General features: G+C 40.7%; 1 protein-coding gene across 1 annotated transcript in view; it reads left to right on the forward strand.

Moving 5' to 3' along the window:
• Window positions 1–1,276: 1,276 nt before the first annotated feature.
• Vkorc1l1 (vitamin K epoxide reductase complex subunit 1 like 1) overlaps window positions 1,277–15,894 on the forward strand; it is a 56,006-nt gene continuing 41,388 nt past the window's right edge. The window contains exon 1 of the mRNA XM_027948644.2: window positions 1,277–1,517. Within this exon, the coding sequence (XP_027804445.1) occupies window positions 1,324–1,517 (194 nt within the window). The 5' untranslated portion in view covers window positions 1,277–1,323. The remainder of the gene's footprint in view (window positions 1,518–15,894) is intronic.

Genomic DNA, 15,894 nt, shown 5'->3' on the forward strand with positions numbered 1-15,894 from the left:
CTGCAACCAGAGAAAAGCTAGTAATCTCCAGAAACAGCATATTTCTTTTGGAACAGTGAGATTTATGTGTTTTCCTTTTAGCTGTGGCCACCAGAAAGCTCAGAACCAACGTTGTGGCTCTATATCAATTGTTTTGCGAGTCCCTATGGCCTGGTTATCCTTTTATTCTGACTTGCCTTTTTCTGTGTCCTGATTTTTTAGTTCACTTTTATATTTTTCTACATTATCTGAATTATGTTAAGCCTCCTGAAATTCAGCTTACGGAAAAGTAGAGCAGTCATAAATAACTTTAAATACTTTTTTATTAAAGTATTACATATTTAAAAAAAGTTTTGCACAGGTTGGACACAGGTGACTGCCGGGAGTGCCAGGGAAGATCATGTCATTGAAGCGTGACTATGGAGCTCCGGGCCAGGGTTAACTTTGATTGGGTCAGAAATATCAAGTGATAAGACGAAAAAGGCAAAAGGATGGCAACTGATTGCCGGGCCTGCAAAGTCACGCACAGAGTTGTCTGAAATTCATTCAGCGCCCGCCCCTGAGGCCGGCGACTCACCGCTCCGCCGCGGACCCTGCCCCCCGCGCGCCGCGCCTCCCAGCGGCCCGGCCAGTCAGCGGTTGTGCGCACCGCTCCTCTCCGCTGGCCCCGCCTTCTGCCTTCGGCTCCGCCTTCCGCCACGCGCCGCTCCTTCGGGGTCTCGGCGGCCCGTGGATACGCGCTCCGCCCCTCTGGCCGCGCCCTCCCGCCCCACCTCTTCTCCCCCCGCCTCTCTCCTATCTTCTGGCCCCGCCCTTCTCTCTGGCCCCGCCCTCCACAGCGCGCCGTGCCTCCAGGGTCTCGGCGACCGGTGGTTGCGCGCTCCGCCCATCCGCTCGCGCCCGCCTTCTCCGTCCCGCCCCTTTCCCCACTGGCTCCGCCCCTTTTCAGCCCGCCTTCCGCCGCGCGCCGCGCCTGCTGGGTCTCGGCAGTCTTCTGCAGTTGCGCATTCTCGTCCGTCCGCCCGCGCCCGCCTTCTCCGCCCCGCCCCCCCGTGGCCCCGCCCCCGCCGCGCGCCTCGCCGCCTGTATCTCGGAGGCCTGCTGGCGGTTGCGCGCTCTGCTCCTCCGCTCGCGCTCGCGCTCGCGCCCCGCCCGGCTCGCTCCTCTCGGGGCGGTTGGGCCGCGTGCCTGTGGGGGCGGGGCCCGGAGGCGGCTACCGAGCCAATGGGGCGCGGCGGCGGCGGCGGCGGTGGCGGCGGCGAAGGCGGCGGCGGCGGCGGCTGGGTCGGGCCCCGACGGGCGGCGGCGGTTGAGGAGGAGGCGGAGGGCGGCGGCGGCGGGAAGATGGCGGCGCCCGTGCTGCTGAGGGTGTCGGTGCCGCGGTGGGAGCGGGTGGCCCGGTACGCCGTGTGCGCCGCCGGGATCCTGCTCTCCATCTACGCCTACCACGTGGAGCGGGCGAAGGAGCGCGACCCCGAGCACCGTGCCCTGTGCGACCTGGGGCCCTGGGTGAAGTGCTCCGCCGCGCTCGCCTCCAGGTAGCGCGGCGGCGGCGGCGGGGACCGGGGCGGCGGGAGCGGGGCGCGGGCGGCGGCGGGAGTGGGGCGCGGGCGGGGGCGGGCGGCCTGCGGGCTCCCGGCCGCCTGCGCAGGCCGAGCGGCCCGGGGCGTGGGCCGGGCCGGGGCAGGTGCCACCGCAGGCCGCGGGACGCGTGCGGCCGGTGACATTCGCCGACCGGCGCGAGCGCGACCGGCCGGTGAGGGACGCCCTCACCGAGTGCGTCCGATTGCCGGACGTTTGCTCGCGGCGAGGCCGAGTGAGGTCCGGTGGAAGTTTGCGCTGGACCGGCGCTAGTGCCCCGCCGGGCTGCGGGCGGACCTGAAGGTTGCCGGCCCGTGCAGCGCGCACTCACAAAGACGAGGCACTTGCTGAACGGGTTTCCACACCGGGCGGTTTAGTTTTTTTAAAAAACGTGATTGATTTGTCAGTTATATTTTGTTTTAATGCATTAAATTTTCCTAGGTAAGCTACTTTGAAAGACCGGGGACTTGGATTTTTAAGGTGCTGTTTTTTATAACGGGGTCTCAGCAAAAGTGAAAAGAATGATTTCATAACCATATCCCTAATATTTTGATGTTTGTAAACAGTAGTCACATTTGAGACATTACTTCCCCTCTTGTGGATCTGTAAATTGCTTGATAAACAGAAATGTATAGCTCCCTGGTTTATTTTGACCCACATATTGATAATTACAAACAAACTAGCATCTGGGAGTTTGCCTTGTTTCTGTTTGCAAACTTCAGGCTGCTGATGTTTCCCACTTGTCCTTTTTCATGTACCAGGTACTCTTTAATTTGATCTTAAACCATATTCCTGTACCTGCTTGAATCCCTGTTGAATCTTCCTGGTTGCATTAAACATTTAAAAAATGCATTTACAATGTAGTTTACAGTGCAAAATATATCATTGTGACAAAAAGCTCACATTTGTTGGTTATTTGAACCAACTTGAGCTTTATTAGTTACAGATACTCCTTGAGATCCACTAAATATATTTTATGCAGACATTTTGATGTTATTTTTACTTTTGGGAAGGGCTTTTAAACTTAAAAGTATCCAACCCGAAGTTAGTTGAATGAATAAATACATAATGAGAAGTCTGTGCAGCAGCATATTTGAAGTATTAAAGAAACAAATAATAACTTGATATTAGATAAATAAGAAATTTAAACAGAGTCGGTCATAAGTTTTAGGGTTTTTTGGGGGGGAGTTGGTACTGGTGTTTGAACCCATGAGGCACTTTATCATTAAGCTACATGCCCAGCCCTTTTGGTTCTTTATATTTTTTATTTTGAGACAGGTTCTTGCTAAGTTGCCCAGGCTAGCCTTGAATTTGTGATCCTCCTGCCTCAGCGTCCTTAGTTGCTGGGATTACAGGTGTGGGACACTGCTCCAGTTTTGGACTTTTGGGGAACATTATGTAGTCTATAAAATTTTTAATAGACTTTTTATTATTTGGGCATGTAAAGAGTACTTTGTGTTTAAATTCTTAAAATTGACTTTTCTTTAAGAAGAAATGTTTTTGAACCATGTAGTAAGTATAAACTAAGAATTTTCATAAAATTATATCAAGTAATATCAATTAATATTAAAAAACATTTAGAAGTATTGTTAGATTAAAATAACTGGATCTCTACTTTTAAAAGTGAATTTACTATGTCGTGAATGAAACTAGTATTTAATTATGTAGCAATGTACATATTTCGAATTTGATTCTTGCCAAAAGATGGGTAAGAAATACTACTTGCTAATAATATGAATAAATAGTTCACTGGCTGTTTATATGATAAAGTTATTCTGAAGAAATGTATCCAGTTTGATCAGCCTGTTTTGTAAACTGCTTTCAAAATCCATGTGTGTACATGTGAATATTTATTGCAGATTTGGAAATTGAAACAGCTGAAGTCTGATTAGGTAGACTTATTTTCTTTTGGAAGTGGATTGAGTAAGCATCATTAAACAGTTTTATTTTGACAAGGTGAAAATGCCTTTCAATGTAAGTAGATTATTGAAGGCCTCAAGTTAGTTCAAATATTGATTGGCATATATCAGCAGTACAGAAAGATGTGACTGTTTTATGAGAAGGAAGTTTGAGTCCAGGTTTGAGTTAGTAGGATTAAAAGGTAAAGGATAAGAAAAGATTAACAGACGAAAAAGATTCTCAGGAGACTCTTCCTCTGGGATCCCGAGTTAACTTGTGATTTTGAATTACTTAAACTTACTTTATTCTTGTTTCTCAATTCTTAAATTTCCTAATTTGTCAAATAAGGTAGAGATTAATGAGACATTCTTAGGGAGTAGTATCTGTGTATAAAGGTCTTTAAAATTTTGAGAGGCATAATTACATAAGAGAATATTTCAAGATTTTGGATTTCAAAAGAAATTCAAAGTTGGGAGCTGCAACAGAACAGAATTGCAGTTTTTAAATTCTGTCAAGTACAGCCAATAAAGATAGCAATTGTAGCTGGGCATGGTGGGACACACTTGTAATCAATCCCAGCAACTAGGGAAGCTGAGGCAGGAGGATCTTGAGTTCAAAGCTAGCCTCAGCAAAATCGAGGCGGTAAGCAACTCAGTGAGACCCCATCTCTAAAAAAAATACAAAATAGGGCTGGGGATGTGGCTCAAGCGGTAATACGCTTGCCTGGCATGCGCGGGGCGCTGGGTTCAATCCTCAGCACCACATAAAAATAAAATAAAATGAAGATGTTGTGTCCACTGAAAACTGAAAAATAAATATTAAAAAATTCTCTCTCTCTCTCTCTCTCTCTCTCTCTCTCTCTCTCTCTCTCTCTCTCCCCCCCTCTCCCTCCCCCCCCTCCTCTCTCTCTCTTTAAAAAAAAAAAAAAAAAAAAACAAAATAGGGCTGGGGATGTGACTCAGTGGTTGAGTGCCCCTGAGTTTAATTCTTAGTACCCGCCCCCCCTCAAAAGATAGTAACAACTGACACCACTATCTATTGCTGCATTTTATTTTTTAAGGATATTTTAACTCAGTTTGACAGAACATAATTTCAGAATAAAAGATCTTTAAATTGAATAATTTAGCTTTATCAAAAACTTTATTCCCCCCCCACCTTCAGTACTAGGGATTGAACCCTGGATGCTGTACCACTGAGCTATACCTCCTCATGGCTGGCCTTAAATTTGTGGTCCTCCTGCCTCACCTTCTCCAGTAGGGATTACTGGTGTGTGCCACTGTGCACACTGTTTTTATTTTTTTTCACTTTTACATAAATTGGTGAAAACTCTGCTGTAAACCTGAACGAGCCTGTCAACCAAAATTAAGTAAGCACTTCTTGATTCCCTTAGTTTGGTGCTTCAAACTCAAATTCAAAGGATCTGGGTGGGCTCCTAGTTCTACCACTGCTTAGACTTGTGGCCTAGAGCCAGTTATGTTCATGGAACCTCTGTTGATTCTTACGTTAAGTAGGGATATCAAAACCTATTTTGCCAGATTAAGGTTGTGGCTCAGAGGTAGAGCGCTTGCCTAGCATGCTGTGAGGCACTGGAAACCACCAGTTTGGAAACCAGATTTCCAAACTGGTGGTTTCCACATAAAGTAAAATAAAGATATTGTGCCCACATATAATTAAAACATAAATTTTTTTTGAAAATCTATTTTGCCAGATCAATGTTAGGATTAAAGATGAACTAAAAGTATATACTCAGTTATACCTGTTGTTGATGGGAGATGTTCTGTTTTTTGCAGTGTCAGATCATGCATGTGTTTAAGTAAAATGAGTTTCTTGTTTTAGGTTAGTCATTTGTGTATTTAAGCATTAATTGTTTTAGTATAATTTATTGCTTACTCCCTGTCAAAGCATCAAGATGTAAAGCATTTAAAACAATTTCAGCCCAAGCTCAATGTCAAACACTTGCAGTCCCACCTACTCAAGAGTCTGAGGCAGGAGGATTGCAAGTTTGAGACCATCCTGGGCAATTTAAGTCCCTAAGCAACTTAGTGACCCTGTTTCAAAATAAAAAGGGTGGAGCATAACCCAGTGGTAGAGCCCCCCAGGATTCAATCCAGTACCACAAAAAAACAAAACCAAAAAAAAAAAAAGGAAAGTTTCAGAAGTAGTGCAAGAAAAACAAAATAATATGCAGAATACTCTTTGTAGGTATTTCCTATAAGTTGCATTAGACTCCCTAGAAGGATTTCTATGTAAAATAGTACAGATAATCTTGAAAGATTAATAGACTTAACAATTCACAAAACATTTCCTTGTTTTACAAAATGTTGTACTTGTACCTGTTCCATAGCTAATAAATAAATAAAAACCCACCACCTATTCACTACTCATTCTCTATTGAAATAATGCAGTTTTATAATCTGTGGATTTTTATTGCTGCTCTTTGTCCGACAGATTCAGAGGTCCTGGCTTGCCCAGGGGAACACAGGAAGTAGAAGGTTAAGATTGGAAATCTGGTTTCCAAACTGGTGGTTTCCAGAGAACTAGCTTGGATCCTAGATCTATCCCTTGTGTGATTATCATGCAGGCCTGTGTTTGCTGTTTGAGATTTGAAGGATGGCTTAGCAGGTATAGTAAGGTCTCCTTTCCCCCCATTCCAGAAGTGTGCTCCTCCCTGTAACTCAGGGGGCTGTAGAACTTTACAGAGCCACTTTATTCCTTTCAGCATAGAAACAACCATATTGTTACCATCATTTTTTTAAACATGAAGGTGTTATCATAATTCTGACCTCTGTCTTCCTTTCTTTCTTTTTTTGGGGGGTGGGGTGGGGTAGTCTACCACTGAGCTTCACCCTTAGCCCTTTTATTTATTATTTTGAAATAGTCTCACTAAATTGCTGAGGCTGACCTGAAACTTGGAAACCTCTTGCCTCAGCCTCCCAAGTCACTGGAATTACAGGTGTGCACCACCATAGCCCTATTTGTATCCTCCTTCTTTCTTAGCATTCTATCACCACCATAGTTTTAAATGCTTGTAATCATATTTAGTGAAATGTTTATGAATGCTAGTGTGAGAAAGAAAATTTGTTTTAATAGTTTTGACTAACGTGAATTAAATATAGATTGTTGTATTACAACTGTTTTCTGGTACAGAAATTTCAGAAGTAGTATAAACTAACAGAGCATGAGAAATAGAAAGAGTCACAAAGAAGTAATTCTGAAAGACCATAAAGTAGAGATAAATGTTTACAGGTAGAGCTTACTATATGCTAGGCAGTACTCTAAATGCTTCACATATATTCTTAGAACAGTCCTATGAGGTAGGTTAGTTTCATTGTCATTTTATAGAAGAGAAAACTGAGGCACATAGCGTGTGCATGACACTTGATCTAGACAGGGCAGTGGCAGGGGCCCGCTTCTAACCCAGACTACCTGGCTCAAGAGTCCAAGAGCACTTTATCACTTCAAGTTTACTATTTCCAAGTTCCTTGGAGATCAAATATTGATAAGTTATACCCATATCAGCCAAATGAAAAAATATTGTACAAACAATAGTGCCGTTTTTTAAATATAAAAACATATGACAGGGCTGTAGCTCCGTGGTAGAGTGCTTGCCTAGCAAATGTGAGGCACTGGGTTCGATTCTCAGCACAACAAAAATATATAAATACAAATAAAAGGTAGTGTGTCCATCTCCAACTAAAAATAAATAAATAAATAAAAGTAGGACAGAAATTCCCAGAGTTTGTATTAGAGCTCTTATCTGTTCAGAGCAATCTTTTTGGAAAAGCCAGAACATAACTATAAAGATGTGGTATTGAACAAATAGCTGCTGGAGTGTTTGCTATCTAAGCCGAAACCCGTGAAGACCAGACATTTGTTATACCCGGTTAGTTAACAGATCTGCAGTGGGTAAGCTAGAAAAAAGACTATCCAGGTTAGCTGGAAGGAAGATAAAGTGAATCTAGGTAGTGGGAGGGAAGAAAGCTAAATCTATAGTGGTTGGATAGCCCTTTCTGAGGGAGGTGTTGAGTCTGTGGATCTGCTGCACTTGAAGACAGGAAAATTGGCCCTGGGTTGTGGTGCTGGCTAAATCACCAGGCAGAACTAGGAACTTAAGAGAGATTGATTATTTCCTGGATGATTAGAAAGAACTCCAGGGAACAGCACAAAGAAAGGAATGAAAGTTTTCTACCAACTGGCAATAAGGAGAGTGGCAAGTGGTCATAGTGAATGTAATATAGACCTCCACCCGAGTTGGGGAAGGGCTGGCATCTGGAGCGTGGTCAGAAAAATGTAAAACCAGGCATTCTTTTATACCCTGTTTTTTTTTTTTTGTTTGTTTGTTGTTTTTTTTTAAAGAGAGAATTTTTTTAATACATATTTTTTAGATTTCGGTGGATACAACATCTTTGTATGTGGTGCTGAGGATTGAACCCGGGCCGCACGCATGCCAGGCGAGCGCGCTACCACTTGAGCCACATCCCCAGCCCTATACCCTGTTCTTGTAAACAAAGATAAAAGAAGCACTGAGTCTTGGGTTTTCTTCTACCAAGTATTTGAGCTAGATTGTACTAGACCTGTATTAGATGACCAGTTTTCAGGATTTCTTCCTCAGAATGCTTGTTCTGTGTCAGTGGACAGGGATTTCATAACATTTGACTCATATTTTAATATATTATTCTTTAAAATATTATAAACACTTATTGCTGGGTGTGGTGGTATATACCTACACTCCCAGCGGTTCAGGAGGCTGAGATAGAGGATTTGCGATTTCAAAGCTAGCCTCTGCAAAAGTGAGGCGCTAAGCAACTCAGTGAGACCCTGTCTCTAAATAAAATACAAAAAAGGGCTGGGGATGTGGCTCAGTGGTTGAAAGTCCCTGAGTTCAATCTCTGGTACCAAAAAATAAAAATATACTATAAACACTTTTGTGTTTTACAATTTCAAGGCCCAATGCTAAAGTCTTCTGCCTCTGACATTGGACAGGTTAGTCTCTGCTCACTTTTCTTATTTGTAGGTTTAGTGTGACATTTGCATTGTAGAGTTATTTAAAACTGAGCAACAGGTGTACAAGCATTTGGCACCAAAGTATTCAACAAACACTCTTATTAAAAAGTGTGTAAATGTGGACTGGGGATATAATTCAGTTGGTAGAGTGCTTGCATCACATGCACAAGGCCCTGGGTTCAATCCCAGTAAAACCGCTCCCCCCACACACCAAAAAAAAAAGCATGAAAACATCTTGGTTCTTTTTTTTTTTTTTTTTTTTTTAATTAAAAGTATTTTTAGTTGTGGATGGACCTGATGCCTTTATTTTACTATTTTATTTTTATGTGGTGCTGAGGATTGAACCCAGTGCCTCACATGTGCTAGGCAAGTGTTCTGACCCTAACCCTAATCCCTTGGTTCTCTTTTAAAGTTAATTCTTGGACAAGTCTCATTTTTAATAAGCTTTGTACTATGATTTTTTAAAATAAAGCCTTTGTTGTTTTCTATTTTGTTAAAGAAAAAAATTATAATAAGGGCAGTTCCTACTGTGTGTCACCAGATTATATTAATTTACTGTCAGCAGTACCTTTGCAAGTTTATAGTTTGTTATTTAAATATTTTAGGGGAGTAATAATGGTTTTTAAATTATTGCTTGTTTTTATTTTAGTTAACATTTCAATATTAATCACCTGTGTTTCAAGGAAAATCTTAATTAGTAGTTATTCTTCATGGTTTAATTTGTGAAGTTTTCTTAGCAGTAGGTAAAGTGTGGATAACCATGCATGTCTCTGAGTATTTGGGTGTGTGATTTATATGGTGCTAGAAATTGAGAAATCAGATGATTTTATGATGGCATTCTGGTGAAGGGACTCCAGGAATATCACTCAAATCCATAGCCATTATTTTCAAATCTGTTGGGAGAGAATTTTAGTAAACATGTGTACTGATGAATGGAAAGTAAAAATACTTTATATTTTATTTATTTTTGTTGCGGTGCTGGGTTTTAAACTTGAATCCTAGAACACCATGAATTAAGCCCTCTCTGTCTCCCCACTTCTCAAACATTACTAGATCTTCCTCATGTGATCTGAGCAGAGCCTGATTTAACTCATTCCTATCAGTTGCTCTGGGTCATGTAACCAGAGAGAGTCCTTTTGCCTTGGTTGACTGCTGATCTGGCCTTGTCACCTGCCCTGGGCATTTTTTGCCCAAGTAGTTCTGGCCCTGGCTGTCCCCTGAAGAAGAGAAGGCGGGGCTGCGGTGGGGTCGCTGAACCTTCCTGTTCTGCCTCTGTCACAAGAAGCTAACCTTGTAGTGGTGACTGCCCAGTTGCACAGACACAGCCAGTGCTGTCACATTGTCCTCTTATTCCGGAGAGTGGAAAGAGCAAAAGGGGCCCTGATCATTCTTCTCAAAAGACCCACACCAAAACTTAGAGCCATTCTCAGAAACCCTGGTTTTCTCTTGGGTGGTTGCTGGTCTTCACTAGCAAAGAGGTGGAGTAGGAACTGGCTTGCTGAGTGTCACATATGATATGTACCCTCCCTAAGTACTCTTCAGCATCCCCCCAGTGGCTTGTTTCTCCTGAGATGTGCTTTTCTCCTGCTTAATGGTTCATGATGTGCTCTTTGATTTTCCTCCTACCAGTTGGTTCCTTCCCTTCTCTTTTTGCTGGCTTATGTCTGTACCTGGCCATTACTGTTAATGTTTCACAGATCAGCTCTTGTCCCTCCTGTCACTTTCTTTTCTCTTTAACAATCACATCCCTGCTCACAGCTTCACATACGTGTGAATCCAACATTTTTGTCTTTTACCAACCTCCTTTTTAAGCACTTGATCTGCATATCTAATTGCCTAAATTGCTTACTGGACATTTCTATTTGGCCATTTCAGAAGTACTTCAAATTCAACATGTCCAAGATTACATTCATATTCTTCCTCTGAAAGTGCTGTTTGCTATCAGTGAAAGGCGTCACCACCCAAGCAGTGTGCAAATCAGAAACTGTGGCTTGTCTGTGCCTCCCCTCCCCATCCACTCACCACATCCAATAGATTGTTTTTAACCTTTTGAAATTTGGAAGCATAACATTCTAATGGTTACTTTTCTAGTTTTCTCATTCTCACCAAGATTGCATGCAAGCTTGAAAGCTTAGTTTTGTCTGTTATTTGAACTTGGTATTAATGGAAAGTTTTAGTTTTACTTGGCTGCTTTCACTGAGTATTGTTTTGTGAGACTCATCCATGTTTTATAGAACTGTAGTTTGTTCATTCATTAATCATTGCTGATTAGTATTCTACTTTGAATATACTTCAGTTGACTAAATTGTTTTCTTTTGGGTAGGCTCTTAAGTTATTCTCAGTTTGCAGCAATTGTGAATATTAATTTTTTAAATGTTTTTAGTTGTAGGTGGACATAATAACTCTATTTTATTTTTATATGTGCCTCACATATGCCAGGCAAGCACTGTACCACTGAGCCACAATCCCAGCCCAATGTTTTATTTATCTTCAGTTTCAGTCGGTACTGTCAGACTGTTTTCCAGAGTGGTCACTTTGGCTTAGATTCCAACTTGTATATGAGAATTCCTGTGTATCTGCCTCTTTGCCAAACTTGGGAACTGTCGGTCTGTTAAATTCTACTTATATGTTTATTTGTCATTTATTTATTTTGCAATAATGGGGATTGAACCTAGGCCCTTGTGCATGCTAAGGAACTGAACCTACACACAACCCCTAATCTATTAAATTTCAAATTGACCATTGTGGTTTATATGTTATGGGTTTTTGAATGTAACTCAGGAATATTTTATATGTAATACATGCGAAAATCTTAAATTACCGCTTCAGTATTTTTAGATGTATATGTACCCCAAGATAAAGAAACATCTCCTTCACCCCAGTAGCTTCTCTTCTGCTTTCTTCCAGTCAAAAGGTGCTATTCTTTTTTTAAATATTTATTTAGTTGTAGATAAACAGCTAAATATTTATTTTTATGTGATGCTGAGGATTGAACCCAGTACCTCACACATGTGAGGCAAGCACTTTACCACTGAGCTACAGCCTCAGCCCCAGAAGGTGCTATTCTGATTACAGAGTTTGGACTTGATTCACAATAAAATCATTTTGCCTATTTTTGAACTTCATATAAATGGGTTCAAGTACTCTGGTGTTTGGCTTCTTTCACCTGTGTAGTGGTTTTGTATAATACATTAAAGTTGTTGATTGTATCAGTTATTCTGTTTCTGTTGCTGAGTTTTATGATTATATTATAATTCACTTATTCATTGAATACTGCTTCTGGGGTTTGACTCTTGTGAATTAAGCTGCTAGGACATTCTGCAAATCTTTTTATGTATGTACTCATTCCTATTAGTTCTATGTCTAGGAGTGGATTTCTAGGTCACAGAGTAGATGAGTGTCTATTAAAGTCTTTCCCAAAGTGGTTGTACTATTTAATACTTCTCTTTGGTTTTAATTTGTTTTACCCTGGTTACTGATGAGATTGAGCAGCCTTTCCGTGTTTTTTGGCCATTTAGATATCGTCTCTTTTAAGAGCTCATTAACACCGTTTGCCTGTTTTTCTGTCAGGTGCTCTGTCTGTCTTACTGGTTTGTAGGATAGATGGCTATCTATAGATATAAATAATATGTATACACACATGTATACACATATCTAACACACACACCCTGTATCTGTGTCACAGATACTTTTTTTTTTTTTTTTTTTGCATTATTGGAGATGGAACCCAGGGCTTCACACATGCTAGGTAAGTGCTCCACCACTGAACTACATCCTTAGCCCATTTTATTTGTTTGTTTGTTTGAAGACAGTGTTTCACCAAGTTGCCCAGGCCGGCCTCAGTCTTCTAAGTAGCTGGGATTACAGGAGTGCACCACCTCAATCAGCCTCTATGTATTTTTTAATCTCATATTTTACCTTGCCACCGCCCCCGCCTTCTAGCTCTCTCTGTCTCTTTTGAGGGGGGGCTAGGGATTGGGTGCTTTACCATGAGCCACATCCATATTCCCAGCCCTTTTTAGTTTTCATTGTGAGACATGGTCTCACTAGGTTACTAAGGAACTTACTAAGTTGCCGAGGCTGGCCTTGAGCTTGAGATACTCCTGCCTCAGCCTCCCAAATTACTGGGATTACAGGCATGTACTTCTACATCCAGCTGCCTTTTTATTCTCTTAAATGTACCTTTTGGTTAACAGAAATCATTATTAATTTTAATGTAGTTAAATGTGTTAATGTTTTCCTTTGAAATTAGAGACTTTTGTATCCTGGTATGAAGAAGATATCCTATCTTTTATTGTTTTGTCTTTCACATTTACATCAATCGTTTACATAGACGTTTTTAAGTAGTGTGAGATACGGGTCAGTTATTTTTCCTGTATGACTACCTGAGTATTATTGTTATTGCGGTACAGTTTATTGGAAAGAAACATCAGTGAATGTACAGGAATTTGGGTTCTCTTGTTCTGTTCTTTTCTTTGTTCATGGGCCTCCTCTGTCTCATTTTCTTAAATACTCTATTTTAAGAATTCTCAAAGAGTGGTCTGGGTACCATATAGTGTTCCTGAGACCGTTTCCCTGGGTTTGCCAGGTCAGAGCTCTTTCTGTAGTAAGATGAAGCTGTCATGTGCCATTGGTTAGGGCTTTCCAGAGGTGTATGGCCTGTGACGCAGCAGCAGCAGATCTGACAGATCTGAGAATCCAGCTGCTTTCTGTTAAGCCAGACAGAGACTTAAAGAGTGTACCCTTCTCAGTTCTTTTGTCTTGTAAAACAGTTGTTTTTCATAAAATGGTATGTAAGTGTGTCATGGATTTCTTGTTATTTTTAAAGGAAACAGTAAGTATTTAAAACTTTTCTGTTTTAATTTCTCATGAGATAAGTATAATAGAGATAATTCATATAAACTGAAGCTATTTAAAGTCTCAATATTTTGTAGAGAGGTGAGACGAAAAAGTTTTGAGAATCACTGCTCCAGTTTCACAGATCTTAGTATCAGTGGCTGCCAAGCCAAGGCTGGGCTCCCTGCTGCCTTTCTACATACTGGGCCCTGTGGGCTTGTGAGCTGTACAATGTGCATGAGGGGGTTTCAGGGGAAGCTGTGAAGTGGGGTAAGTTTTGGGTAGCTGAAGTCTTCACTCCATTGAGTCTTCCAGTTCATGTTCGTGACTTTCCCATGTAATTTGGCCTTTAGGGTTTTTTTGTTTGTTTGTTTTTAATGCTAATATATAGGAATTTTTGAAAAAAATAAGTCATCTTTGAAATGAACTTGAGAACTAACAAGAAAATTAAAGGTATCTCTGAAAAATATTGTAAAACTTTACAGAAGGACATAAAAGAATAAATGCTAAGGCATAACTTACTCTTCAATAGGATAGCTGTCACATTGAAAAGATGTATCCTCTAAATTAAGATGCATGTTAAAATTGGTGACATCTCTGTCACTTCTTGATCACGCAGTAATGAAGTTTTAGGAACATTGTAACCAATTTATTTTACTTTCATTTTAAGCACAACTCATGTCATCTTAAAAAATGTTTTTAATCTAATAGAGCTCTTTTACTTTTTAAATTTTTTTATGGTTTTTTGGTAAGTGCTGGGGATTGAACCCAGGCCCTTGTGCATGCAAGGCAAGCACTCTACCAACTGAGCTATATCCCCAGCCCAATAGAGCTCTTTTCAACTGGAGTAAGATAATTGTGCATCTTATCTTGAAGGTCTTAAACTCAGTGATAATAATCTATAAATTCTATATAAACTCAAATAATATTTCAGTAGTCTTTTCAAAACTCAATACTAAGCCAGGTGTGATGGCACATACCTGTAATTGTAGTGGCTCTGGAGACTGAAGCAGGAGAATTTAAAGTTCAAGACCAGCCTTAGCTACTTAGCAAGACCTTGTCTCAAAATTTAAAAAAATTAAAATGTCTGGGGGTGTGACTTGGGACTAGAGTGCTCTTGGGTTAAATCCCCAGTATGGATAGAGGAACTCCTTTATTCTAAAATTTATATGGAAAAAAAAAAAAGTGAAATTTTGTGTGAAAATCATGAAGACCAGTGTTCAAGAAGAGAGGATCAGTGCTATCTAACACACAAGAGTCTGTTGAAGTAAATTAAGTCTGTAAAATAATTAAGACCATCAGAGTAGAGAGGCCATCATTAGAACAGACTTGAGATTACGGAAGTAGCCTCATCTGCAGAAAGCATTTATGTGATAAAGATGAAAACACTGAATTTTTTAGTAAATAATATAGGGTTATCTTAATAGCCATCTGGGAAAACAGTGAAAGCTTGCCTGCTATCTCTCTCTTTAAAAATCTTTACTAAAGAATCTTTATTGAGCCAAGTGTAGTGGTGCACACCTGTATTCCTAGCAGCTGCTATAATCCCAGCGGCTTGGGAGGCTGCAGCAGGAGGATTGAAGTGTCCCTGAGTTCAATCTCTGGTACCCCCCCCCCCCCAAAAAAAAAAAAGGTAGTTATATGCATTTTCAGGGATAAACTTAGTAAATTTTGGGTCTTAAAAATACAACTCAATAAATTTTTATATATGAATCCTCAAAAGTAGCCACCATTCAGATCAAAATATGGATTATCTCCATCACCTCAAATTTCCCTATACACATTTCTCCCATTCAGTACTACCTCTTCCAAAAATAGCCACTTTTTTTATTTATTTTTTTCAGTTGTAGATGGGCACAATGCCTTTGTTTTATTTTTATGTGGTACTAAGGATCGAACCCAGTGCCTTACACATGCCAGGCATAGGCTCTACCACTGAGCTATAGCCCCAACCCTAGGTAGCCATTTTTCTGACCTCTATTAATGCATGAGTTTTGCCTGCTTTTGATCTTCAAATAAAGTGAATCATATAGTAGGTCCTCTTATGTCTAGCTTCTTTTTAAAAACTTTTATTGAGAATGGGGTTGTAGCTCAGTAGTAGAGTGCTTTCCTAGCACGTGTGAGACACTGGGTTCAATTCTCAGCACCACATATAAATACATAAAAAATAAAGGTGCATCATAATTATAATTTACATGTACCTTTCAACATTCTTTATATTTATGTTGCACATTGTAGGTCTTTTCTATTTTGGAGTGTTGTGTTTTGTCAGTATGCCATATTTATACCATTATTGATGGAAATTTTGGTGGTTTTCCATTTTTTGGGCTAATATGACTAAATCTGCTAAGAACATTCTTGTACATGGTCAGTGGACATAAGAACTCGTTTTTTGTTGAAATTGAGTGGAACTGCTGACCATAGGATATATGTAAGTTTATTTTTAGGATATATTGCCAAACATTTTTCTAGAGTGATTATACCAGCTTTCACTACAATCAGCAATGTATGAGAATCTCTCTTGCTCTGTTTTACAAGACCCCTGAAGACATAAGGAAAAGAATTGATGATTTATATTTAAAAGGGGGGGGGGGC

The sequence above is a fragment of the Marmota flaviventris genome, chromosome 19, assembly GCF_047511675.1.
Source record: "Marmota flaviventris isolate mMarFla1 chromosome 19, mMarFla1.hap1, whole genome shotgun sequence".
NCBI lineage: Eukaryota > Metazoa > Chordata > Mammalia > Rodentia > Sciuridae > Marmota > Marmota flaviventris.